General features: G+C 39.2%; 1 protein-coding gene across 9 annotated transcripts in view; it reads left to right on the top strand.

Moving 5' to 3' along the window:
* ASXL3 (ASXL transcriptional regulator 3) overlaps positions 1–27,879 on the top strand; it is a 149,109-nt gene that overhangs the window by 46,586 nt on the left and 74,644 nt on the right. For 5 of the 9 annotated variants that reach the window (XM_038388669.2, XM_038388672.2, XM_043507902.1 and 2 more), the window contains 2 exons: positions 13,412–13,520; positions 14,879–14,990. In XM_038388669.2, the coding sequence (XP_038244597.1) occupies positions 13,412–13,520; positions 14,879–14,990 (221 nt within the window). The other 4 variants (XM_038388670.2, XM_038388675.2, XM_038388676.2 and 1 more) reach the window with 4 other exon arrangements.

Genomic DNA, 27,879 nt, shown 5'->3' with positions numbered 1-27,879 from the left:
ATTTTAAAGACATACTTGATTGTGCTAGGCAGCAAAACCTTAGCAGTAACATTTATTTTGAAGTAGTCAAAGCAAGCAGATATCCTTCTGCTGATACTTAATTCTGAACCCAAGTAGTATTACTATAAGATCTCTATTTTTGGTTTTCCTTGATAGCAAGTCATGTTTGTGACAGAATGTCATTTCTTGGTATCACTTCACAGATATTTGAGTTGAGGGTATTTAAAGGGTAAATTACTACAGAAAGATAGGATTTTCCCAACCCAGCTTTTATTATAGAGGAAAGATTCTTCTTTCTGCTGTTCTACTCTAATATCCCCCAAAATAGATTTTGTTTTTTAAATTTTTAAATTATTTTTTTCATTTATTGTTTAAATATACATGTTTATGTAGAAATAGGAGGATACTTTCCCACACTTTTTTCTTTTTCCCCCTAGATTGTAAAAATTTGATATATTAAGACATAAAAATGAAATTGGGGGGAACCCCACTTGATATTCAGTGTCAAAATTGTAAACTGTCACTCTCTCAAAACAAATCATATGAAAAATAATGACCCATAAAAAGCAGAGGAGAAAATCATGAATGGTTACAAGGAGGAAAAAAAAAGCTACTTTCCTATATTTTTTGATATTTTAAAGGAGGAATAAAAGGTGCTGTCTTTGCAGAGTTTTGCACTGAAATAGGGGAACATAAAATGAGGCTTAGCTAAGGTTGTTAGCTTTAGATCAGAAGTCACTGAGTGATTGCTGTCTTTGACTTCCAGAATACTTTGTGCTAAAAAGAGATTTTTATTTCTAAATCACTGATTTAAATCCACTGTTCTCTACACTCCTTTGCAACTAGTCAAGGCACCTTTAAATCTAGAGTGTTGGGATTTTTTTTTTTGCCTAGAAGTTTTCTTTGTGTCTTTTCACAGCCATTGTTTATTCTCCCACCATGGTGCTCATCCTTCTGGTCAGAGATTTGAATTGGACTCCTCTCAGAATATGTCAGTGATGCTTTTCTCCTTGGTGGAGGGGGTTGCTGAAAACATGTAGCTTCATATTTCATAGCACGCTGGTCAGATCTCCTTACATCTGAGAACAAAACAGATACTGTAATTGCAACCCATTCTTAAAGATCCACAGATGGTTCAAGGATCACTTAGGGGGTGGGGGGAAGAAATCACGGTAGTAGGTATAAATTCTGCTTCTAACTTCATCATTTCTTCTCCCCACCCACCCCACCTCCACCCTCTCAGTTCCCCCCTGCCTGTGTTTTGTTACTAATGACATTTCCATGAAAACATCTTTGTTCCTTGGTTCATGTGTTCCTGCTTTTTTTCCCCTTTTTGAAGTCAGACTTTTGTTTTTATATCACATTTGCTGTATTGATGGCTGTGACATCACAAACACAGGATGTGAGGAGACAACATGAACTGCTAGGGAATACAGATCTTATTTGCACTTAAATATCCTTCTTAGGGAAGAGGAGAAGGGTCAGGTGAGGGGGAATAAAATTCTGGTATAGGGTCAAAATTGTTTCCAAATAGAGTATATTTCAATGCTTTTAATAGGGTCTCAAAAGCTCTTTAAATAAAAAAACTGAACCATAGTAACTGTGGTCAGGGAAACTATATTAGAATGCTGTTAGCAGCACAATCCAAATTACATGTGATTGAAGCTAGCAATGTTGTGGTCCCTATTCAGTTGGGCCTAAGAAATCATCCTTGTTAAGTAAAGACAGTAAAATCTTTACAATAGTGATATTCCTCCGACTTGATGTAACGGTAGACATTGGGCATGAGGTGAATTTTGGGTGGAGGAATAATTTCCTCAGAAATTTTAAGCAGGAATTCCAAACCTTACTAACTCAGAAAAGTGTGTACTAGAAACTGCACATTAATGTGGCAAATTCAAACAGGGACAGCATCTTAGCACTTGTCAGTTTTAAAAGACTGGATTAAAGGAGTAAAATAAGTAAGATCAGCTAAACATTGAGACTTTTGTTAGTGAAAGCAGCTGAAAGAAAATGTGCACTATTTTTTTCTACAGCATATTTGTATTAAAGCTGGCCTTCTCAGCAGAATGTGAGATTTTTATAAACTCTTTCCATTCATAGATCCTTCAGTTTCATATCACATTCTGGCTTTAAAACTGTCAGTAACTTTTTTGTAGGTTTTAACAATTTTGAAGAAAAAAGATATTCCTGTAAACATCCATAAAATGAAAACAAAATCTTCACATTAAAGAATTACCAGTTATTTCATCAAATAGTGTTTTTGGACTGGTTTAAAAAATGATTAGATATTGGCATAATTTAACACACTTTTCTTTTACCTGAAATATGTATTTTTTATTTAATTTCAATAATTTAGTAATGTGTTGGATTTTTTTGCATGGCTGTGAGGGGGAAAGAGGGCTGATACATGCTTTATCATAGAATCATAGAATCATAGAATATCAGGGTTGGAAGGGACCCCAGAAGGTCATCTAGTCCAACCCCCTGCTCAAAGCAGGACCAAGTCCCAGTTAAATCATCCCAGCTAGGGCTTTGTCAAGCCTGACCTTAAAAACCTCTAAGGAAGGAGATTCTACCACCTCCCTAGGTAACGCATTCCAGTGTTTCACCACCCTCTTAGTGAAAAAGTTTTTCCTAATATCCAATCTAAACCTCCCCCATTGCAACTTGAGACCATTACTCCTCGTTCTGTCATCTGCTACCATTGAGAACAGTCTAGAGCCATCCTCTTTGAAACCCCCTTTCAGGTAGTTGAAAGCAGCTATCAAATCCCCCCTCATTCTTCTCTTCTGCAGACTAAACAATCCCAGCTCCCTCAGCCTCTCCTCATAAGTCATGTGCTCTAGACCCCTAATCATTTTCGTTGCCCTTCGTTGTACTCTTTCCAATTTATCCACATCCTTCCTGTAGTGTGGGGCCCAAAACTGGACACAGTACTCCAGATGAGGCCTCACCAGTGTCGAATAGAGGGGAACGATCACGTCCCTCGATCTGCTCGCTATGCCCCTACTTATACAACCCAAAATGCCATTGGCCTTCTTGGCAACAAGGGCACACTGCTGACTCATATCCATATAATCACCTCTTGGTTGTTCCCTTGATGTAATTTTAGTAACATTTTGCATTTGTCTTGGCAGTGGGTGTGACTTGAAAAAAATTTTTTTTTAGACTTGCTATAAAAATAAATATGGCTGATTTCTCTGGAGCTGTAAGTGGGCTCAGTTCCATTGAGTTAGATCAGTGGTTCTGAAACTTATTTGATTGGGCCCCCCTTCTTTGTTTCTGTACTCGTTCACGCTCCCCCTCCCTCCTCAAGTACATATTCCACACCCAGCTCTGAAGGCAGAGCGGAGAGCAGCGGCTGCTGCTTGGTGCCCAGCTCTGAAGGCAGCACTGCGCCAATAGCAGCACAGAAGTAAGGGTGTCAATGTGAAAAGTGATATTCATCAATATCACTTTTCACAGCAGACTGAGAGCTCCTTTGCCACCCTTGCTTCTGCACTGCTGCTGCCATCCCTCTAGATGAGGGATGGGTGGGGGAATGGAGAAGGTGAGGGATGGGGGGTGGGGACAGAGAAGAATCTGAGCCCAGGTTGCCTCCCTGTGAGGGAATGGGGGGCAGGGGAGAAGGTGAGCCTGAGCCTGCGTGGTGGGGCTCCAGGTGTCCCCTTTATCTCCACCTCCTGGGTGTGCACGGCCCTCCTGCATGAGCCCCAGCCCAGCCACCTGGGGCTGACAGAGAGCTCTAACGCCCCATCCCACACATACACATGCACACACCTCGTACTTCCCTTGACACATTCCCGTGCCTCCCTTGAGAGGCCTGCCCCATAGTTTGAGAACTCCTGAGTTAGATGGATTTTTCCACGAGCAGATAATTTGTCCATTCTCTTCTGCTTTGTGTGTGTGACTTAGATACAGTCACTTTCAGACACTGTAAGTGCTCGCTTTGATGGTGAACTTAACACATGAAAATTTTTGTGACTTTGCGCAAAAGTTTGTCAGTCTGTTGCTAAGATTCATATCCTTGTGGAACTGTGTTTTCATGGAAGAATACAGTTAGTATTTTACCACTGGCTAGCCAATCAAATACTGACCACACAAAGAGAAAAACTAGTTGAAAAAGCAGTGTGTGGTATTTTCCCAAAACAAGCCAAAGGGGTTTTTGCGAGGGAGGCTAGCCACTTTAAAATGGCTAAGTTAAACAGCAGAGTTAGTGATAACTTTCTGTAGCTCCCTAGTGTGGGATTAAATTTTAGAGAAGGAAAGGGATTAAATTAAGGCTAAATGCGTCTTGTTTGACGTGGTCATCTAATTTCAAAGTTAATATTTTGTTGAAGAATGAGTGAAATACAATTGACGCCCAACTCAAAGGACACAGAGATTTGGAAGCAAACTATTCATTTTGTATTCACACATTTTATGGCACTTGGTCTTGTGTTTAGTACGTTTCTAATTCTAGCACAGTAATATTTTTTCATTTTCTAAACAAATACATTTAAAAATCACAAGTGCCTGTGAAATATATGAAAATAAGACTTCCAGTACATACCATGTATCAAAACCATAATTTTTCAAGCAGAAAGAATGGGTTTATTGGCTTTGGGGGGAAATCTCCTTTTATGACTTTTACCTCTTCCATGGCTTGTTCTCCATGGCAAGAGCTCATCTGTTTCCTGTCCCCCTACTTTTGTTCATGCTAACAATCAGCACTGGGGCAGAAACAAAAAAGTAATTACTTTTTATGCAATTATTTATAATTATTAATAGGCCACTTTGTAATGAAAAAAGTGAAGAAAATCACGCTTGCTTATTGAAGCAAATGACTTATCACAGATTTACATACTCTTTTACTGGTTTTAGTGTGCCTTGCTCAAAGTAACGAAATACCTGCACCTGGATTATACTGAATAGAGAGGAACTCCTATGTTTGGGGGACACTTTAGCTAATGTCTGTGGCAACCATTTTAGCACACGCTGAGTTCTTCCTGCTTCAGTATCCTTTTTTTTTCTTATGCTCTAATAAATTTGTTAGTCTCTAAGGTGCCACAAGTACTCCTTTTCTTTTTTTCTGAAACAGTTTTTGATGAGTATTTCAAAAAGTACTTTTTTGTCTCTGCCTGAGTTTCGTAAGCATACATTTTAAAAATTTATTATTATTATTATTATTATTAGCATTAGATTATTTCTATATTCTGCATACTGCAACTACCACATTGGAAAGGATTGTTTAGAATCAAAATGGGCTTACAATAAGAATATAAGACTGGCCATACTGGGTCAGACCAGTTGTCCATCTAGTTTGGTATACTGTCTTGTGACAGTGGCCAATGCCGAATGCTTTGGAGGGAATAAGCAGAACAGGCAATTATCAAATGATCCATCCCCTGTTGTCCAGTTCCAACTTCAGAGGCTTAGGGGTACCTAGAGCATGGGGTTGCATCGTTGACTGTCTTGCTTAGTAGCCGTTGATGGACTTACCCTAGATGAACTGATCCAATCCTTTTCTGAACCCAGTTGTACTTTCGGCTTTCACAACATCTCCTGTTAATGAGTTCCACAGATTCACTGTGCATTGTGTGAAGGAGAACTTCCCTTATATTTGTTTTTCTTCTGCGGCCTATTAATTTTGTTGGATTCTTGTTTTACGTGAAGGAGAAATAACATACCTCTATTCACTTTCTGCACACCATTCATGATTTTATAGACCTCTATCATATCCCCCCTTAATCATCTATTTTCTAACATGAACTGTTCCAGTCTTTTTAATCTCTCCCCATATAGAAGCTATTCCATACTCCTAATCATGTTTGTTCCCTTCTGTGTAAGTTTTCCAATTCTAATGTATATTTTTGAGATGGGGCAACCAGTTCTGTACACAGTATTAAGGTGTGGTGTATCATGGATTTATAAAGAGGCATTGATATGTTCTGTCTCATTATCTATTTCTTTCATAATGGCTCCTAACATTGTTCGCTTTTTTGATGACTGCTGCTGCACATTGAGCAGATGTTTTCAGAGAACTATTCACTATGACTGCAAGATGTCTGTCTTGAGTGGTAACAGCTAATTTAGACCTCATCATTTTATATGTATAGTTGGGCTTAAGTTTTCCAAAGCACATTACTTTGCATTTATCAACATTGAATTCCATCTGCCATTTTGTTGCCATGTCACCTAGTTTAGTCAGATCCCTTTATAACTCTTTGCAGTCATCCTTGGACTTAGCTATCTTGAGTAATTTTGTGTCATCTGCAGATTTTCCCACCTCACTGTTCACCCCCTTTCCAGGTCATTTATGAATACATTGAACAGCACAGGTCCCAGAACAGATACTTAGGGAAACCCACTTTTTACCTCTCTCCATTGTGAAAACTGACCATTTATTCCTACCCTGTGTTTCCTGTCTTTTAACCAGTTACTGAGGCATGAGAGAACCTTTCCTCTTATCCCATGATTGCTTAGTTGGCTGAAGAGCCTTTGGTGTGGAACCTTGTCAAAGGCTTTCTGAAAGTACAAGTACACTATATCAACTGGATACACTCTTGTCCACATGCTTGTTGACACCCTCAGAGAATTCTAATAGCTGTGTTGACTCTTCCCCAACATATTGTGTTCATCTATGTGTCTGATGATTCTGTTCTGTACTATAGATTCAACCAAATGCCTGGTACTGAAGTTAGATTTACAGGCTAGAATTGCCTCTGAAGCCTTTTTAAAAATTAGCATTATATTCACTATCCTCCAGTCATCTGGTAAAGAGGCTGATTTAAGCAATAGGTTACATGTCACAATTAGTAGTTTTACAGTTTCATATTTGCATTCCTTCAGAACTCTTGGGTAAACACTATCTGGTCCTAGTGACTTATTACTGTTCAATATAGGACAGTTCCTCAGATTTGTCTCCTAAAAGAATGGATAAGGTGTTAGAATCGCCCTTATATTCTCCTCAGTGAAGATTGATGCAAAGAATTCATTTAGCTTCTCTGCAACATCCTTGTCTTCTTTGAGTGCTCCTTTAGCACTTTGATTATCCAGTGGCTCCACTGGTTATTTGACGAGCTTACTGCTAATGATGTACTTAATTTTTGTTGTAGTTAGTTTGTATGTCTTTTGCTAGTTGCTCTTCAAATTCTTTTTTGGTCTGCCTAATTATATTTTTACACTTGACTTGACAGAATTTGTGTTCCTTTCTATTTTCCTCAGTAGGATTTGACTTCCAATTTTTAAATGCCTTTTTGCCTCTGTCTCTTTAACTCTGTTTAGCCATGGTGGCATTTTTTATCATCTTTTTTTTTTTTAATTTGGGGTATACATTTAGTTTGAGCTTCTGTTATGGTGTTTTTAAATAGTTTCCATGCAGCTTACCCTCATTTCACTCTTGTGACTGTTCCTTTTAATTTCCATTTAACCAGCTTTCTCATTTTTGTGTAGATCTCCTTTTTGAAGTTATATGCTACTGTAGTGGGTTTCTTTTGGTATTTTCTGTCCCTACAAGGCAGTTAAATTTCAGTACGAGTGTGCCTCATCTTTTTGGTTTTTTTTCTCTCTATTTTCCCCCAAATGCAGACCAAATTACAGTGAAAACATGTTTTGTAAAATATTATTCTCATTTCCTTTCTGGTCAAGGAATGCTCATTACCATAAGTAATGTTATTTAAAGGGGTTTCCTAATGATACAAGCATATTCTTTAGAACCTATGAATATGAGAAATATACAGGGTGGTATTTTAAGCAGTGTCTGACAAAAGGCCACAGATCAATTGAAAGAGAACAAACATAGCTTTTTAAAAAGTGAATGTAAGGTGTAAATATAATTTGTCTGTAAAGTATATGTTGATATTTGTATTATGTATATTTTTTCTAGTTTAGCCACCTACAATATGGTTAACATCTTATTATTCTTCAGTATAAATTTTCTTTTGCTTTGTACTTTTACCTCCATATGAGAAGTTTTTCTTTGTTCAGGAAAACAGTGTTACATTGTAGGTTAAAGATCCACGTCTGCAGTTCTTGCTTTCCAAAGTGTATATACTCTGTGAGATATTAAATAATCGTAACAGAATACACTTTGTGTCTGCTTCAGTGAACCACTATCTTAATTATGACCAATTTGCTTATATGGATGGTGATGGTCAGGGGAGAGAACTCCTGAAAACCTTAGGAGAACTATAAATTATTTAATCTAGTGTAGTATCAATAGTCCTTTATGTTGGTGAAGTTGTAACTTCTGTTACATTTAATTACTTGATCAGTTGCTTTAAATTAGGGGTGAATTCTGTAACATTACACTTAAGTTGCTTTATAAATGTAGCTACTGAAATGAGGGTGGTTCTTAGACGTGGGCATGTATAAGCAAATATAGTTGAAAACTAGAAAATGTCCCCACCCTGATCCTGTAGGGTGTGTGGGTCTGACTAGATGGAGACGTTTTCGGGATCAGAGCTGTGTGTGTTCGTGTGTATTTTTCCTAGATGAAATGGTTTTGCTCACTTTAAGTTTTTGTGTCAGCCAGTTCTTGAAGAGGAGAGGGGTAATAACCTCATGCTGATTGCTACTGTGTAAGGAAGGTCTTGATCCAAAGCTGCTTGAAGTCAATGAAAGTGTTTCTACGGCCTTTAACAGGCCTTTGGATTAGGCCCTATATGTGTTGCTTTACAGTGTGCATGGGCAAACAACATGCTCAGTCAAGGCTTTCCCCAGCATTTCTGGCTGCCATATATATTGAAAAAATATTAGTTTAATTTATATATAGTGTAGGGTAAATCTTTTGCTTCTACAGAATATTTGAATAATACTAAAGATATGGCTTCATATTAGCTCTAGGAATTAGTAATGAGTTATGGAGCTTTCACTTTTGGTTTGTTTCCAGTCGTGGTCAAAAGTTGTTAGTGACTGTTGGCTGTTTGGTTGACTGTGTGAAATGAATCGATGATTTTAGTACCATTTGCAGCGGTCAGGTGTCCACATTGCCATCAGACTTGGAACTAAGTGACACCCTTGTTACTAGTCTTGATAAAGAGACCTAAACAAAAATCTGCATGTGCATGATGGCTGGACTCCTCTTGTTGCTATTGGTGGCCTCCCTTCTTCTTCAGTTGAGGTACGTTGGCTGGGCAGTGTAAGAAAATGTTTGTCTGAATTTAATCAATTAATTTTCCTTTTTTTAAAACAGTGTACTTTGCCAAGCCATCTTTCTCATGGCAATCCATCTAGCAAAGATGATTAAAATTAAACAGAGGCTACAATTTTAAGTTTTTAAAAAGGTTTTAATTTATTTAAACATGTTTTTCATTGTGCTAAGTAATCTTAAAAAAAACTTGTTTGTATTGACTTTTGTCCTTTTCTCTGTGGCAGAAATTGTTTTATGGAGGGTAATTGAACATAGTAGTCAGATTTCTTTCTTATCTACTTGCAGCGGTTTAATGTAGTTAACTCCTGCTGCAGAACCAGTAGAGGGAGCACAAAAGCACAAAACACAGGATACTTTTTGAGGGGAGAAAGGGGAAGCTTACCCTGATAAATGGAAGTTTGTGTGACTGTTAGGAGGAAGATATCACACAGTGTTTAAGAACTTGTTTACTTCTGAATCATAACAGTTTTAGAAAAGAACAAATTTTGCATCCTAAACTTGACAATATCTTTTAAATTATCAAAAAGTCTTAACACCTTTTTATATTGGAAGACTAACCAATTATTCTCTTTCTTTCTTGTTTTGCATGTGGTTGCTTCGTGCCTCCCTATCTCCTTTATAGGAAGTAAGTATCTTTTTAAAAACACTTTATAATTTTGAAAGTATTTTCTAAAAGTGCTTGGTTTGTGTGTGTGTGTGTGTGTGTGTGTGTGTGTGTAAATTGTTTTTCTTTTGGTAACAGGAAATACCCACCTTAAAGACACACATTACTGCAGATGAAAGTACTCAAGAATGTTTTTCATAATAGCAACATAGTTTTCCGCACAGTATAAAATGAATGCTTCTAAAGGCTGAATTTTCAGATATGCTGATTCATAGTAACAAACATTTTTTCAATGTGTAGGTTTAAAACATGTGGCTGTTTTCGAGCCATAAATATCAAGGCATGGTGTTTAACTTGGTCAAAATTGAACTGATTCTGATAGAATTTGACCCAAAGTTTTTTGAGTATCTTCTGTTTGATATGCAAGGAATAAAATAGTGGCAGGGAAAGTCACAAAATGCCTAGGAAAGACCCAGTGAAAGGGGAAAACAACTGTGTAGCTTTTAAAGATATTCTTGGGCATTTGTAGCCTTGACACTCTCTACCACATACAAGACAGAGTGGTAGCTTGTGAAAAGAGGAGTGTGGCCTTGAAGAAGGAGGGAAGGTTGGAGTGCTCATTATATGTTTCATGTATCCCTAGCAAAGTAGGTAATTTTTAGACTCAGTTCCACTCAGCTGACACCACACGGCATGATTAGATCTTTAGTCATTGGGTTTTCAGGATGCAGCCAGTGCTTTCTGATGATATATGTGGCAAGTGTCTCCTGAGGATAATACAAAAAGAAAAGGAGTACTTGTGGCACCTTAGAGACTAACAAATTTATTAGAGCATAAGCTTTCGTGAGCTACAGCTCACTTCATCTGATGCTCTAATAAATTTGTTAGTCTCTAAGGTGCCACAAGTACTCCTTTTCTTTTTGCGAATACAGACTAACACGGCTGCTACTCTGAAACCTGAGGATAATACAGTTCAACTTTTAAAACAAGGAGTATTGGTCTGATCTCCACTTCCCCCTCTTCGTGTTCTACAGGAGGGGAGCTAATGTAGGGATTGTTGAAGTTGTCACATCGGATACATGTACTTACTGCTCAGTAGCTGACATGGATTCCTTTGTATTCAGAAAGTGGTTACTATTGTCCATTTACTAATTGGCCAGTATTTGAAGATTAAGATACCTGCTGCGAGAACAGTAGTGGCCATGGGGGGAGAGCCCTATATTTTGAGTTCGTTTATCTTGTATTATTTTAATTGCCAACGATGAGATATCTAAACGCAAGTGTTGTGACCAAAATCTCTCTAGATGGACCAGCAGTAGAAATTAGAAGAAAGATACAAAATGCAAACTTGAGTATTATATAGACACACATTCCATGCAAAGAATTCAGCTGCCTTTGCAGTTAGCATCTTTCTATCCGCATCCTGCTGAAATAGTCTTCATTTCTGACAGTTTCACTAAATAGAAGCTCCAGGCATCTGACATAATTATCAGTAGCTTCAAGTTATAGCTGTTAACACCTAAACAATAAGAAAAGGAGTACCGGTGGCACCTTAGAGACTAACAAATTTATTAGAGCATAAGTTTTCGTGAGCTACAGCTCACTTCATCGGATGCATTTGATGAAGTGAGCTGTAGCTCACGAAAGCTTATGCTCTAATAAATTTGTTAGTCTCTAAGGTGCCACCGGTACTCCTTTTCTTTTTGCGAATACAGACTAACACGGCTGCTACTCTGACACCTAAACAATGTAACTTGAGAAAAATGGTCTTGCTGCATTGCTCAGTTAAATGCCATATGTCACTGTATGTGAACCAGTAATTCAATAAGAACGTTTCTAGAGAAAGGCGTGCATCTTATTTGAAGTCTGTGTTCACTGATCATCAAACAGTAACAAGACATTTTAATGTACTCTACTTTAGCTGTACTTGTAATTTACTCACATTCCTAGAGTGGTCACATAGTATTATATCAGCTCAAAATCACATGTAGGATTCTTTTTATTTGCAGGAAAAATAATTTTTTTAAAGAACAAATCCTTCAAAAATGTTACATTTTATGTTTTAAAATTTACCATTTAATATCTGACATGAAGATCTATATAAGCAGCAGTTTTAGCTATAGTATTTTTTAATGAAGAAGCAATATGTACACTGTCTGAAAGTCAATACAGAAGTAAATATTCTGGTAATATGGCACTTTAGGTGACCTATAATAAATATATATTATACAGCTGTTCTGATATGACGACACCTTGTAACTAACTACCAATGAGCTTTTACTGGAACAACAAATAAAAGATCATATAATCCATCTTGTCAGAAAGTTAATTTACATACATTATGGACAAATTCTGCTTTGAGATGCAACTCATTAGGAACAGTGTCCACATCAGAGGACAGAATTTAGCTCCTACCAGTAAAATCTACCAGAAACAGTTTTGAATAGGGACCAGTATAATTTAAAAAATTATTATGGACTCCTGAACCATAATTCCTGCAGACTTTTTGAATTGTCTAACTGAAGCACATTAGTTTCTGATGGACTTTAAGTTCCAGGCCCAGTATTTTGCTGGGTGTAGCCTCAATCCTGCAAACATAGATGCATAACTTTATGCATATGAGTAGTTACACTTAAGTCAGTGGGACTGTTTATGTGGATAAAGTTAAGCATGTGTGTTTGCAAGATTGGAGTCTATGTGAAGAAACACAGTTGGAAGTTCAGTCTCTAATCATAAGTATAGCAATGTGTATGGGGAGATAGATATGATGACAGTACACTTATAAACCCTGTAGTTAATTTTAGTAGTTCCATTAATATGAAACAGGATAAGTTTGAGCACTCACTGCACCCTCCCTATCCCCCAAATTAACTTTTCAGAATAATATGGATTTAGCCAGATCAAAAATGCTTGCTTTGTTTTTCTCTTGCATGTGAAATCTGGCCCTGTGTATACATCACCTAAAGATATTTGTACAAATTAAACTCTGTGTGAAGGTATTGATTTTATTTGACCATTTTTGAAAGGTACTTCAAAGTGCATTCCAGTAGGATATTGCATATAATTACTGTGCTGCTAAAAGTATGAAATGTGTGTGTGTGTGTGTGTGTGTGTGTGTGTGTGTGTGTGTGTTTCTATAGTAACTTATGTTGGCCATTTTAGAAAAATACTGTCCTCAGTAACTTTAACTCCTGTAAGTTTAAATATATTCTTCCTGAGCTCTTTATTATTATTCTTTTGTTGCCTTTCATCCTATGGGATGCAGCTGCCCTTGAACTTGGTACTGTTTTGATCATTCATGTGCAGTAGCCACATTGTCTGTAACATTTTGAAAATGAGGCTTCATGGTGTTGTTTGTGAAGTAATTTCACATAAATATTTGGACTTTGGTTCTTTAGAATGTGGAGCTGATTGCTCTATGAAGAAAAGCATAATTATAATTCACAGACTTTTTGCCTGAAGCCTCGGGGACAGATGCATATGATTAAGTTTGAAACTGGCCTGTTATTGTAATGTAGATGTTTTCAAGGTTGGGAGAATTTAAAAAAAAAAAAGAAAAAAAAAAAAGAAAAAGGCAAGCATGAGTTTAAAAAAAAAAAGACAGAGGGAATAGTTTTACAAGAGGCACTCGATCTTGGACTGCTTTATTTTTGCACAATTTTATTTTTCAGTGGAACCTCTCCATTAGCTTGTCTGAATGCAATGCTTCATACTAACACTCGTGTAGGTGATGGAACATTCTTCAAAATCCCTGGGAAGTCGGGACTCTACGCTCTCAAAGTAAGTTGAATTTTTGCATATAGAAAGTACATAAAGTGGATTAATAGTGTCATGTATGTCTCAATAGATATAAAGGAAAACAAATTAGATTCTGTGGGGAGTAGATGAGCTTAGTCTTTTTCTAACTGTTTTCAGATGTCTTATAATGAAAGTAAGCACTGAATGTTTTATCTCAGAAAGAGAACATGGGTTCTTGAATTTGGCGTATTGTAAGAAAACCCTGCTCTAGCTAAAATACAGCTTTTTCAGAGTTGTTAACAGAAAGGCCTTTGTTTTATAAGCAATGAGTTCAGAAGGATCACTGACTTTCTCACAAAGTAATTGTGTTAATATTACTTTTTTTGAACAGTGGAAGACTTTTGCAAGTTCAGTGTAAACGGTTTTTAAGTTACAGCTTATTTTAAATCAGGAATATAATTACAGTGGTAAAATCCTGAGTGGTTTGATGCTAAGTGGTGGTGATAGTTGTAGTTGTGAATTTTTTCTTGTGTTGTGTTTTTCTGTTTTGTGCTGGTTGGAAAAAAAATTTTTTTTCCTGATACCCATGATCAAATGATAGTGGCTTCATACTGGAGAAGAGGGTGAAGTAGGAGCAAGAAAACAATAATGTGAAATTACATGTTCTGCAGACTAGATTTAATCTGTTTAAATTTGGGGGGAAATTCTTTATTTGAGATAGAAAAATAATTTTGCACAGTTTAGAAACAATAAAAGCAGTATGGATAATGCTGCTCCTTAGAACTAAAAATGCACTATTTTTTTACCATTGAATGGATTTTAGAATAATCGTTTTCTCATTTGCTAGCGGAATAATGTTTAGTTTGGTCTTGTTTTAAATCTGAAGATATCCCTGGCTCAAAACCAGGTATTTGCAATCATTCCCACGTCTTGTGAGTTCCAGGTTGCTGCAGCTATTTGAATTCAGAAACAGGCACAGGCAAAAGAGAAACGTTAAAGGATTTGTGTTTCTCTTGCAGCACTTAGGACATTCAGTTAGATGACTAGAATTTTTAAATGCCAAACAAGTCTGTTCAAACACAAAAAGTGAAAGGAAGTACACTTTGATTTATAACTTCTTGTATAAAAGTCTAAAATGTGACTTTTAGCTTTTGATTTTCAAGTTATTTGTAAAAAGAGTTATCTCGTAAAGATCATGTTTTTCTTCTTGCCATAAATTAACTCTTATACAGGAAGCAGATCAGTTTTTGAAATGTAGACACCCAAATGTGTTGCAACATTTTTACCTTTGGGGAAACCTAACAGTAATATAAACATTTTTTGTGGCTGGCCTTACATTATTTTTCTTTTCTCTCCTCTTCTCCCTTTTTAAAAAAAAAACCAAAAACAAAACACTACAGAAAGAAGAATCTACATGCCCAGCAGATGGAACATTGGATTTAGGATGTGAATCTGAGTTAGATGGCACTGAAATGGCTGAGACAAACAATAATAATGGAGAAGAAAATGGAGGTAGGTATTCTTAATTTCATTTTACAGGAGCTACTATGGAAAGCCTATATACCAATTAGGTTCATTATTTATGTTTTTGCAACTAATTAAAACAATTTTGAGAAACAACTTCCCAATTTTGTTCTTATAAAGGGGTCAGGGCCACATGAGAAAAGTGGCCTTTTTGTTTTTGTTTTAAAAGACAGGTGTGTTATGGGGAAGCTATGAAGTATTTACAAGTTTCTGAGTAGACCTGTTTTTCATTTAGTATTTCCCCCCTTCTCCCTTTAGTATATCACTTGCCTTCTTAGGCCCCAATCTTGTAGAGTGTAGGTAGATTCTGTCCTACACTTGTCTGGAGCCCCATTGACTACAGTGGGATTTTGCATGGGCACAGGGTTCCTCCAACACAGTTCTTTGTGTAGGACCAAGATCTTAGATTTATAAACTCTTTGGGGCGGGGATCTTGTCTTTGTGCAGGTATGGTGCCTGGCACAATGAAGGTAGTGTGACCTAAATCTTAAATACTGATACGCTGAACAATGGTACTTTAAAATGCCACCCTTAGAAATACAACTTTTTACTTTTAGGAGGTAATAAATACATATAAAGAGAGAACCTAATCCCTCAAATATTTATCATATATAAACCCCTAAACCAACTACTGACAATTAGTGGTGAATGCTATAGCTCTAGAAGATTAACCTGTGAAGTGTTTATACTGTGCATACTTTACAGTATATTGGAAGTTTTCATGGCTATATGCCACTGACATTGCCCTTTTTGAGCATTTCTCTCTTCTGCCTTCCCTCTTGAACTCTGAACCACTAGTGGACTTGCAGCATGCCCTTTGGATCCTTCTGTGGGGTAGGGATGGATATATACCCATTATTGGATTTACATAATCTTTGTGGATTCTATTACTCAGATAAATATAAGGAAGGATAGAATGAGGACGGATGTTCCAGTGATTTGGATACCAGCTTAGGATATGGGAGTCCTGGATTTGTGTCCCTGCTCTGCCACAGAATTCCTGTGTGATCTTGGGCAAGTCACTTAGTCTCTTTGTGCCTCAGTTCTTCATCTGAATGGGGATGATGATATTTATCTATCTCGCAGGGGTGTTGTCAGGATAAATATATTAAAGATTGTGAGGTGCTCAGAAACCATGATTATGGGGCCATATATGTACTTAAGATTGACATTTGTGAATTGAATTATGAAATTGTGAATCTGGGTAGAGCTATAAAGGGCATGTATTGTTTGATGGCTTAAGTTTTCATTTCCTTGCTTTAGAGACTTTTATATTAGATATGTAATGTGTGCAGCCTTAACTGGTACACAGTGCAGGAAGGACTTTTAAGAAGTATTTCAAGGGCAAATGAAATCCTAGGAAAGTCATTAATCTGTTACTAAGAAGGTATGGAAAAATTGTCAATAATGATGCAAAGAAAGCAAAAGCGTTGAATACGTATTTCTGCTTTGTACTAGGAAAGAAGCTGGGTGAAGTTTGTCTATTTTGCTTCAGTCTAAAAAGGGTAATGGTGAGCAATACTCAACACAGTTAATATTAACAACAAAGGGAAGAAATGCTAGCTGAAATAGGGAAAGAGAGGTTAAAGAATATTTAGGTAAGTTAGATGTATTCAAGTTGGCAAGTCTGATGAAGGTCTTCATAGGGTGCTTAGGGATCTACGCCCTGATCTACGTTACGAGTTTAGGTCAAATTTAGCAGCATTAGATCGATTTAACCCTGCACCCATCCACATAACGAAGCCATTTTTGTCAACTTAATGGGCTCTTAAAATCGATTTCTGTACTCCTCCCCGACGAGGGGATTAGCGCTGAAATCGACATCACCGGGTCGAATTTGGGTTAGTGTGAACGCAATTTGACGGTATTGGCCTCTGGGAGCTATCCCAGAGTGCTCCATTGTGACCGCTCTGGACAGCACTCTGAACTCAGATGCACTGGCCAGGTAGACGGGAAAAGCCCCGCGAACTTTTGAATTTCATTTCCTGTTTGGCCAGTGTGGCAAGCTGATCAGAACAGGTGACCGTGCAGATCTCATCAGCAGAGGTGACCGTGGAGTCCCAGAATCGCAAAAGAGCTCCAGCATGGACCGAATGGGAGGTTCTGGATCTGATCGCTGTATGGGGAGACGAATTTGTGCTATCAGAACTCCATTCCAAAAGATGAAATGCCAAAATATTTGAAAAAAATCTCCAAGGGCATGAAGGACATAGACTATCACAGGGACCCGCAGGAGGGCCGCATGAATCTTAAGGAGCTTAGGCAAGCCTACCAAAAAACCCAAGAGGCAAACGCCCACTCAAGGTCAGAGCCCCAGATATGCCGCTTCTGTGATGAGCTGCATGCAATTCTAGGCGGTGCCCCTACCACTACCCTACCCCTGTATGTTGACACCTGCAAGGGAGGAGTCTCTCACAACAGGGATGAGGATTTTGGGGATGAGGAAGATAGCACACACCAGGCAAGTGGAGAAACTGTTCTCCCTGACAGCCAGGAACTGTTTATCACCCTGGAGCCAGTACCCTCCCAACCCGGGCTCCCGGACCTTGAAGGCAGAGAAGGCAGCTCTGGTGAGTGTACCTTTGTAAATCTAATACACGGTTTAAAAGCGAGCGTGTTTAATGCTTAATTTGCCCTGAAGACTTGGGATGCATTCGCGGCCAGTACAGCTACTGGAAAAGTCTGTTAACGTGTCTGGGGATGGGGTGGAAATCCTCCAGGGACATCTCAATGAAGCTATCCTGGAGGTACTCCCAAAGCCTTTGCAAAAGGTTTCTGGGGAGGGCAGCCTTATTGCGTCCTCCATGGTAGGACACTTTACCACAGCAGGCCAGTAGCACATAGTCTGGAATTATTGCATAGGAAAGCATGGCAGCGCGTGGTCCTGGTGTTTGCTGGCATTCAAGCAACATCCGTTCTGTGTCTCTCTGTGTTATCCTCAGGAGAGTGATATCATTCATGGTCACCTGGTTGAAATAGGGGAATTTTATTCAGGGGACATTCAGAGGTGGCTGTTCCTGCTGGGCTGTTTGCCTGTGGCTGAAAAGAAATCATCCCCGCTGTTAGCCAGGTGGTGGGGGGAGGGGTGAAGCAATCATAAGTGTGTGGAGGTTGGGGGGAGGGGGTTAGTTGGGTTTGTGAAGCACATTAACCCAAAAACATCAGCCCCTCCTTTTAAATGGCCAATGTGTCTTTTTCAATTTTAATCTACCTTTATTTTCCTCCTACAGATGCAAATGTTTCAACGCTGCAACTAGCATCTCCGTCCCAGAGGCTAGCGCAGATGAGAAGGCGAAAAAACGCACTCAGGATGAAATATTCTCTGATCTCCTGCAGTCCACCCAAACTGAAAGAGCCCAGCAGCATGCATGGAGGCAGACAATGGCAGCGTCCAGGAAAGCACAAAATGAACGCGAGGACAGATGGCTGGAGCAACAGGAGAGGTAGCGGCAGCATGATGAAAGGAGGCAGGATGCAATGCTGAAGCTACTGGAGGATCAAACTGATATGCTCTGGTGTATGGTTGAGGTGCAGGAAAGGCACAGACCGCCACTGCAGCCCCTGTGTTAACAATCGCCCTCCTCCCCAAGTTCCATAGTCTTCTCATCCAGACACCCAAGAACACGGGGAGGCTCCAGGCACCCAACCACTCCTCTCCCAGAGGACTACCCAAGCAACAGAAAGCTGACATTCAATAAGTTTTGAAGTGCAGTGTGGCCTTGTCTTTCCCTTCTCCACCCCTCCTGGGCTACCTTGGCAGTTATCTCCCTATTTGTGTGACGAATTAATAAAGAATGCATGAATTTGAAACAACAATGACTTTATTGCCTCTGCAAGCGGTGATCAAAGGGTGGGAGGGGAGGGCGGTTGGCTTACAGGAAAGTAGAGTGAACCAAGGGGGCAGGTTTTCATCAAGGAGAAACAAAGAGAACTGTCACACCGTAGCCTGGTCGACCATGAAACTGGTTTTCAAAGATTCTCTGATGCGCAGCGCGCCCTGCTGTGCTCTTCTAACCGCCCTGGTATCTGGCTGTACGTAATCAGTGGCCAGGCGATTTGCCTCAACTTCCCACCCGTCTCCCCATCCTCTCTCAGATATTGTGGAGCGCACAGCAAGCAGTAATAACAATGGGAATATTGGTTTCGCTGAGGTCTAACCGAGTCAGTAAACTGCACCAGCACGCTTTTAAACATCCAAATGCACATTCTACGACCATTCTGCACTTGCTCCTGGCTACTGTCCAGGCTGCCTGTGTACAGCTTCATGAGCCATGGCATTAAGGGGTAGGCTGGGTCCCCAAGGATAACTATAGGCATTTCAACATCCCTAACGGTTATTTTCTGGTCTGGAAAGTAAGTCCCTAGCTGCAGCTTTTGAAACAGACCAGAGTTCCTGAAGATGTGAGCGTCATGTACCTTTCCCGGCCATCCCACGTTGATGTTGGTGAAACGTCCCTTGTGATCCACCAGTGCCTGCAGCACCATTGAAAAGTACTCTTTTTGGTTTATGTACTGGCTGCCTTGGTGGTCCGGTCCCAAGATAGGGATATGTATTCAGTCTATCACCCCACCACAGTTAGGGAATCCCATTGCAGCAAAGCCATCCACTATGACCTGCACATTTCCCAGAGTCACTACCTTTGATAGCCACAGCTCAGTGATGGCATGGGCTACTTTAGATCACAGCAGCCCCCACAGTAGAATTGCCCACTCCAAATTGATTCCCGACTGACCAGTAGCTGTCTGGTGTTGCAAGCTTCCACAAGGCTATCTCCACTTGCTTGTGAACTGTGAGGGCTGCTCTCATCTTGGTATTCTTGCGTTTCAGGGCAGAGGAAAGCAAGTCACAAAGTTCCATGAAAGTGCCCTTATGCATGCGAAAGTTTCGCAGCCACTGGGAATCACCCCAGACCTGCAACACTATGCGGTCCCACTAGTCTGTGCTTGTTTCATGGGCCCAGAATTGGCGTTCCACGGCATGAGCCTGCCCCATTCCCACCAGGATGGCCAAATTGCCGGGGCCCGTGCTTTGAGAGAAGTCTGTGTCCATGTCCTCATCACTCTTGTCACCATGCTGCCATCGCCTCCTTGACTGCTTTTGCAGGTTCTGGTTCTGCATATACTGCATGGTCAGGCGCGAGATGTTTACAATGCTTATAACTGCTGCTGTGATCTGAGTGGGCTCCATGCTTGCCGGGGTATGGCGTCTGCAGGAGAGCAGAGTGGCAGTGGAAACGGTGGATGACAACGATGGTTAGCAGTTCTACTATACCGTCTGCTGAAAGCAGTATGGCATCCGCACGGGAAAAAAGGCGCGAAATGATTGTCTGCTGTTGCTTTCACGGAGGGAGGGGCGACTGACAACATGTACCCAAAACCACCCGCGACAATGCCCCATCAGGCATTGGAAGCGTAACCCAGAATTCCAATGGGCAGCGGAGACTGTGGGAACTGTGGGATAGCTACCCACAGTGCAATGCTCCGACACTAACTTCGGTACTGTGGAGCACTCCGTCGACTTAATGCACTTAGTGGGGACACACAATTGACTGTATAAAATCACTTTCTAAAAATCGACTTCTATAAATTCGACCTAATTTCCTAGTGTAGACATACCCTAATTGAAGCAGTCTTGGAATTGTTAGCAATTATCTTTGAAGTCATGGATGACAGGTAAAATCTGAGGAATAGAGGAGGGCAAATATAATACCTATCTTTTAAAAAGGGTAACAAAGAGGACCCAGGAAATTATAGACCAGGCAGTCTAACTTCAATACCTGGAAAGATGCTGGAAGAAATGATTAAACAATCACTTTGTAAGCACATAGAGGCTAAGAGGGTTATAAGGAATAGCCAGCATGGATTTGTCAAGAACAAATCATGCCAAACCAATCTAATTTCCTTCTTTGACAGCATCACTGGTCTAATAGATGGGGCAAGCAGTAGGTGTGATATCTTGATTTTTAGTAAGGCTTTTGACACAGTCCCATATGACATTCTCATAAGCCAACTAGGGAAATGTGGTCTAGGTGAAATTACTAAAAGTTAGGTGCACAACTGGTTGAAAAACCATATTCAGAATAGTCATCAATGGTTTGCTGTCAAAGTGGGAGGACATATGTTCTGGAGTCCCGCGGGGGTCTGGTACTATTCAGTATTTTCATTAATAGTGAAGTGGAGAGTTTGCTTATAAAATTTGCAGATGATAGTAAGATAAGGAGCTGCAAGCACTTTGGAGGACTGAATTAGAATTCAAAAGGACCTTGATGAATTAGAGAATTGGTCTGAACTCAGCAAGATGAAAGTCAATAAAGTCAAGGGCAAAGCACACGTAGGAAGGAAAAATCAAATGCACAGCTACAAAAGGGGAATAACTGGCTAGATGGTAGTACTGCTAAAAAGGATCTAGGGCTTATACTGGATCACAAATTGAATACGAATCAACAATGTGATGCAGTTACAAAAAAAAGGCTAATATAGTTCTGTGGTATATTACCAGGAGGGGGTTGTATGTAAGTCACGGGAGGTAATTGTCATGCTCTACTCAGGGGAGTAGCCTGATCTGGAGTACTTTGTCCCATTCTGGGCACTAGACTTTAGGAAAGATGTAGACTAATTGGAGAGAGTCCAGAGGAGAGCAATACAAATGATAAAAGTTTTAGAAAATCTGACCTATGAGGAAAAGTTTTTTAAAAAATTGGGCATGTTTAGACTTGAGAAAAGAATGCTGGGGGTGGGGGGACCTGATAAGTCTTCAGGACTGTATAAAGAGGACTGTGATCACAACTGTTCTCTTATGTCCACTGAAGGTAGGACAAGAAGTAATGGGCTTAATCTGCACCAAGGGAGGTTTAGGTAAGAGGTTGAGGGAAAAGCTTTTGAACTGTAAGGGAAGTTAAGCTCTGGAATAGAGGTTGTGGAATCCCCTTCATTGGAAATCTTTTACGGGTTGGAGAAACACCTATCAGCGATGGTCTAGCTTTACTTAGTCCTGCCTCAATGCAGGAGGCTAGACTTGGTGATCTCATGAGGTCCCTTCCAGCCCTATATTTCTATGATTCTGTGTGTTCATAGTTTACAGTGATAATGAAATACTTTATATTCAAACATTTACTAGACAGGATGTTAAACAGCAACTGCTACGGATAAACACTTTAAATCTCCATGTCCTGATAACGTGTACCCGGGCATTTAAAAAAAATTGGCCAAGGTGCTCTCTGAACTAATGGTGCTGATTTTTTAAGCAAATCTTGGAATACAGGGGAAATTCCAGAGGACTGGAAAAAATGAATGTTTTGCCAATATTTGAAAAGGATAAATGGGATGAGCCTGGTAATTATGGTCTGGTTAGTATGACATTCCTGTGCAAAATGATGGGAAGGCTAATATGGGATGCAATCAGTAAAGAATAAAAGATTGTAGCATAACTAATTCTGTCAATATAATTTTATGAAAAATAGGTTTTATCAGACTAACTTGATATCACTTTTAGATGAGAAGACAAGTTAGGTTTAGAAAGTGCTGACCTAAGACATAAGGCATTTGACTTAGTACACACAACATTCTGCTTAAAAAATGAGCAGTGCAGAAGAAAAGTTCAGAAGAGAGCTACGTGAATGACTTGTGATTTGGAGACGTGTCTTACAGTGAGACACTTCAGAAGCTCAATCTAGTTATTTTATCAAAGAGAAAATTAAGAGGTGATGTATCATAGTTGATAAGTACCTATATGGAGAGAAGATTTCTGGTAGAAGAGAGCCCTTTTTAATCTAGCATACAAAGGCTTTACAAGGTTCAGTGGCTGAAAGCTGAAGCTAGATAAAATCAGGTTAGAATTAAGGCACATATTTTGAACAGGGTAAGTAACCATTGGAACAGTTTACCAGGCTATGTGGTGGATTTTCCATCATTTGAAGTCTTTAAGATCTGATGTCCCTTTTATTTATTCTCCCCCCCGTCTCTAACTCAACCGTAATATGTGGGCCTTATTGAATAAAATTCTATGGCCTCTGTTATACAGGAAGTAACTCTAGAAGAACATAATTTCTTTTGCCTTAAAATCTACAAATCTGTGAAACGATTAATGCTGGGTATTGTCCATATACTATATTTCTTTCTTTTCTCAGTGGCTCCATATTTATTTATTTATTTATTTATTTATTTATTGTATGTATTTCAATCATGCCTAGGAGCCCCAGGACCCCATTGTGGACCAGAACCCCATTGTGGCAGGAACTGTACAAACATAGAACAATAAGATGGTTCCTTCCCCGATAGATGTTGAACATGTGAGAGGCCAGAATAGAAGCCTGTAGGGCCTCGCTAAAAGTAAATGTGCAATTGGCCTATTTTACTTTGTGGGTTCTCCCTTAAAGAAAGGAATGGAGCCACTTGAGTGATTCCATTGGCCTTTGTTGGATTGTAAATGTGTCAGCATAACTTCATGGGCAGCATTGTCTGACAGTCTGAAAGAATCATCTTGTGTACCTGATCTTCATCCGTTGCCAGAAGTCACCAGCAGACACGAGTATAATCTGTGTAATGTACTGAATGAGTGAGAAGATTTGAGAGTCCCAGATGCTGCCAGAATGGTTCCACCCGTCATCTTTGACGGTCTTTTCCCACAAGGGGGATTCAAGACAGGGTGATAATTGGAGTAATCTTCCATCTTGAAAGAGTTTGTTGAGCAGGGGTGTGGGTGTGTGTGTCCAACAATATCTTCTTTAAAAGTAGGTGGTAGCCAGAGTGGGGCACTGATAATTAACTGGCTCCAGTGTCTCTCCACTTGTCTTTAAGTCATAGTCTTCAGATTTCTCAGGACCTCAGAAAAACTGTGTTTGAAATTAGAGTAGAGAAGAATCTACTCTTCTCCTATTCCTTTTCCCCACCATCCTCAGTACAGTTTTACCAGCACAGGTGCAAACTTCTTGATCTGGATCTGAGCAATTTTTTTAGAAAAATATAATTTTAGAACTCCTCGGTGATAAACATGATTGTTTCACTGAATGCTGTGCTAACAACTTGGATTAATTAGGTTGACGACCATCTGGAATGATTGCACATCAGGCTTTCCCATACCCTCATGGCATATGTTAAAAAAAAAATTATCCATGCTCCAGTTACCTAGTTTGGAATGAGAATTCCACCAGCAGCCCTCTAGCAGGCTTTCTTTTCATCACTTATAGTTCATCCAAGTACTATGCAAAGATGAAGCCATACTTTGTGCTTAAGATCCAAAATGGTAATAGTCTAGGATAAGATATGGTTATAATATCCTACTGTGAGTGGCAGACCACAGTAGTGTGGTCTGTAGTCAAAACAGTATCCATCTCCATATTGTCTGAAACCCATTGGGTTCCATCTGCCAACTTGGTCCTTCACTCCAGTCAGAGGAGTGCATCGTGATTTCAAGATGGAGATGGTAGTGATCCATAAAAAGGTGTGACTTCCACTTACAATCCCAACCCAAACATAGATTCTAAAGTGTGACCAGCTCTGAGTAGGGCCTCGTCTACACTACAAAATTAGATCTGTACAACTACATTGCTCGGGGTGTGGAAAATCCATACTCCTGAGTGATGCAGTTAAACCTATCTAACCCCCAGTGTAGACAGCACTAGATTGGTCAATAGGAGAATTCTCCCATCAACCCATCTACCGCCTTTTAGGGAGGTGAAGTACCTATGCCAACAGGAGAACCCCAACTTCTGTTTTTTAAGTGTGGAGTAACCCTAGGTGACCTTATTACATCCTAACAAAGACTACAGTTCCCAGCATTTCTTAAATTTAGAACTTACTTAGTTGCAAAAGTGAAACTGATTACATTGTGACAAATTCATCTCTAGTGTAACACTGGTGAATATAATAGTTCAGCCGTTCAGAAGTTGGAGGATCAGATTCATCCTGAGTCTTGACATTTTGTCTTTGCAATTGTTAGTCCATTGAATTTGTGTGTGTTTTCTGGGCTAAGAAACCACAAGGATAACTCCTGACTCTGTGGAGCTAATATTCCCTTTCCTTTGGCTATGAAGTATCCATTGAGGCTTTCCACACTGTTCCTTCCTAGGAATGGAAATTTTGGCTCATTCAAGGCAGCCTGGAACTTGTAGCAATTGGGTCTTGGGAATGATGTTTAGAGATTCTGCTGAATGTGTTTGGTGAATATTCTGATACTAGTGTGCAGTGGGCTTTTCCGCAGCAGAAGTTTAGTGGGCTCACAGCCTGAACATATGGGCCTCTTCCTCAGCTTACAGATCGGACAGAGACCCAGCTTTTGATTTATTTTCTTCATTTTCCCACCAGCAGTTACAAAGAAAAATTATCTGCTGCCTCCAGGGCAAAATTGATTACCCTTTGCTTCATTGGTGTGGGTGGGAGGGTCCCAACTACTGAGGTGGTGCAGTGTGAGAGGCTGGGAGCTAATTGGGTGAGGTCTCTTGGCTCTGTTATTCTCTGCTATAGAACAGAATTAGTGAGGCCTAAAGGGTTGGTGGTTGGTTAGTGACAGATCATACTTCTCTGATGAAAAAGTTGCCTTGCTGTGGAATGAGGATCCACAGTTTTATGAGATTTATGGAGTTCTTAGGTTCCATTATATTTTGTGCTGCATTGGTTACTTTAATGTGAGCATATCATTTTACAGGGCTTTTTTTCTGTCTTTTCCAAAAAAAAAAAAAGTGTTTGAGCATTGTTACTGATATTTTCACAATACTGGTATTTCCTTTATACAAAGAGAACTATACAATCACTTTACCTCCCAAACTATATTTTGTTTGATAAAGAATAAACAGATTGGAGTTGTGAACTGTTCAAATTTTGCAAATCAAGCTCTGCAGATCAAAGTGTGACGTAGGTGAACTGCTTGATATATTAGTGTTGACAAGCTATGACCAATTATGTCAAAACAAATGTATATCTGTGTCACCCAATGAAAATATATAGAATTTTGTGGGATATTTTAGTCAGAGATTTGTGTTTTTCTGAAGATGTTTTCTATATGGTTTAATATTAAAGAGTGTGGGCATAGATTTTTAGCATCTGGTAGTAATATTAATTTGTTTTGTAATATGGCTATTAGTAGACACACTTTCTCTTCTGCTGTGATTTCCATAGAAAGGAAGGAATTGTACCACTGTTGATTTTTCTGGTCTGATTTTAAATCAGTCTGGCCTGTCTGAAAACAAAATTAGGTGTTCCATTTATCTTGGAAAAATGGGGCTTCTTAAAGCATTCAGGGAAATTTTCTTTTTCTGTAGATCATAAACAAATCATCTTCTTCTTATTCCTAATAACTTTCTGTGCTGTAGCTGCATAGTCATTTTGAATTACGTTTCACTAAACATTTTTTGGTGCATTGATATACTTAATATTGGTATTCCAAGCCTCAATTAATTTTAAGGTTTTGGAGAAAGTTCAGTGAACCATGCTGTCAAAGGTTGGCACATTGATTTTACGTTTTGTTTAAAAAAAACCCAACAGTTCTGTAGATTTTCTAAAATGTATCCTTCTCACTATGAAGAGAAGTTGCTGCTAAAAGGAGAAGAGAAAATGGAAGGGAAAAAGTTATATAAACCTTGTCTCAAGTATTTTAGGCATAGTTATTTTGTTGTTTTTTTAACCCTTTTTCATTTTGGGCTCTCTGAACGCTCACTAAGGAATTCTTATCTTCTACTTCCTTTCGACCAGAAACCCTGCTCATCTGTCAATTCAAAGACCTAACAGTTTATTGCCTCGCAGCTACTTTCTTCTCACTTCCTCTACTGGGTCCTGTACCCTTGGAGGAGATGACATATAGAATAGAACACAGTAATGCTAATTTATATGACTGATATGAGGGCCTCCCTTGCCTTAATTCTGTTTGCTTCCAGAAACTTCTCCTACTTCCTCTTGGCACTAGCGGTGAATAATTGCTGACTACCTAGATGTTTCTCCCACTCTGCTCCATGCTACTCAGAACTTTTTACATGGGCAGCCAGTTGTATTGCTGCTGCTGTTTTATAATCCAGAGAGAACAAAGGATCACACATTTCTGATATAGTGTGTGTGCATGTGGCAGTTCCATCTACTTATCATTGATGTATATGGACATGTGCCCTGTTACTTCTAGCCCTTCATGCTTATATCTCTGTTTTCTATTACACTATTCTTAATTTTATTTTGCATATTGGAGCCGGCTGTTTTTTTGCTGAGGTGTTGCTTTTTGAATATTGCCATTCCCCTTGGAGTTTTGCTATTGCTTCTGCTCTTTGACTTTTCCCTTTAGTTTTCCTTCTGTATCACTTTTCATTTGCAGGAAGTATGATAATGAACTTCCCCCCCCTCCATTCTGTATGGTTACAAACATTGTGGCTTTGTCCTGAGATTTTTGCATCAAGAGTTTGACATTTGCTCTAACTTCTTGTCATTTGGATGGTGATACAGCATCACAACATTGTGAACTTGTATCATCACCAAAGTAAATGAACGATACTTGGGTTTATATCCTGGAAATTGCATCAGAATTGGATCTTTCTATTTATACAAGGAGTTGGTGGGGTTCCCTGTCACCATGGAAGAATAAAATATATGCTTAGTGACAGGACATGTTGCATCTTACTTTCTTATGAAGGACACTTTGTGGCTTTCCTGTCATATTTTTTCTAAAATTCATTTGTTTTTATAACAGATTCCACTCTTCTGTCCTTTCTTATATTGTAGGGTTTTATGTACATAGAACAACTCTTGCTTTTCCTTCAATTCTTTGACCCCTTTGCTTTCCCAACAAAACAAACTGGTTACCTAATAAAAATATAACAATTTCTTATTAAAAACAAAAAGAGATGTGGACAGAGAAGTTGAGCAATTTAAAATACCAAGTTTCGGGTTTTGAATTGTGTGT

The sequence above is a fragment of the Dermochelys coriacea genome, chromosome 2 (genome assembly GCF_009764565.3).
Source record: "Dermochelys coriacea isolate rDerCor1 chromosome 2, rDerCor1.pri.v4, whole genome shotgun sequence".
NCBI classification, from domain to species: Eukaryota; Metazoa; Chordata; order Testudines; family Dermochelyidae; genus Dermochelys; species Dermochelys coriacea.
This window is presented reverse-complemented; position numbering and strand designations above follow the sequence as displayed.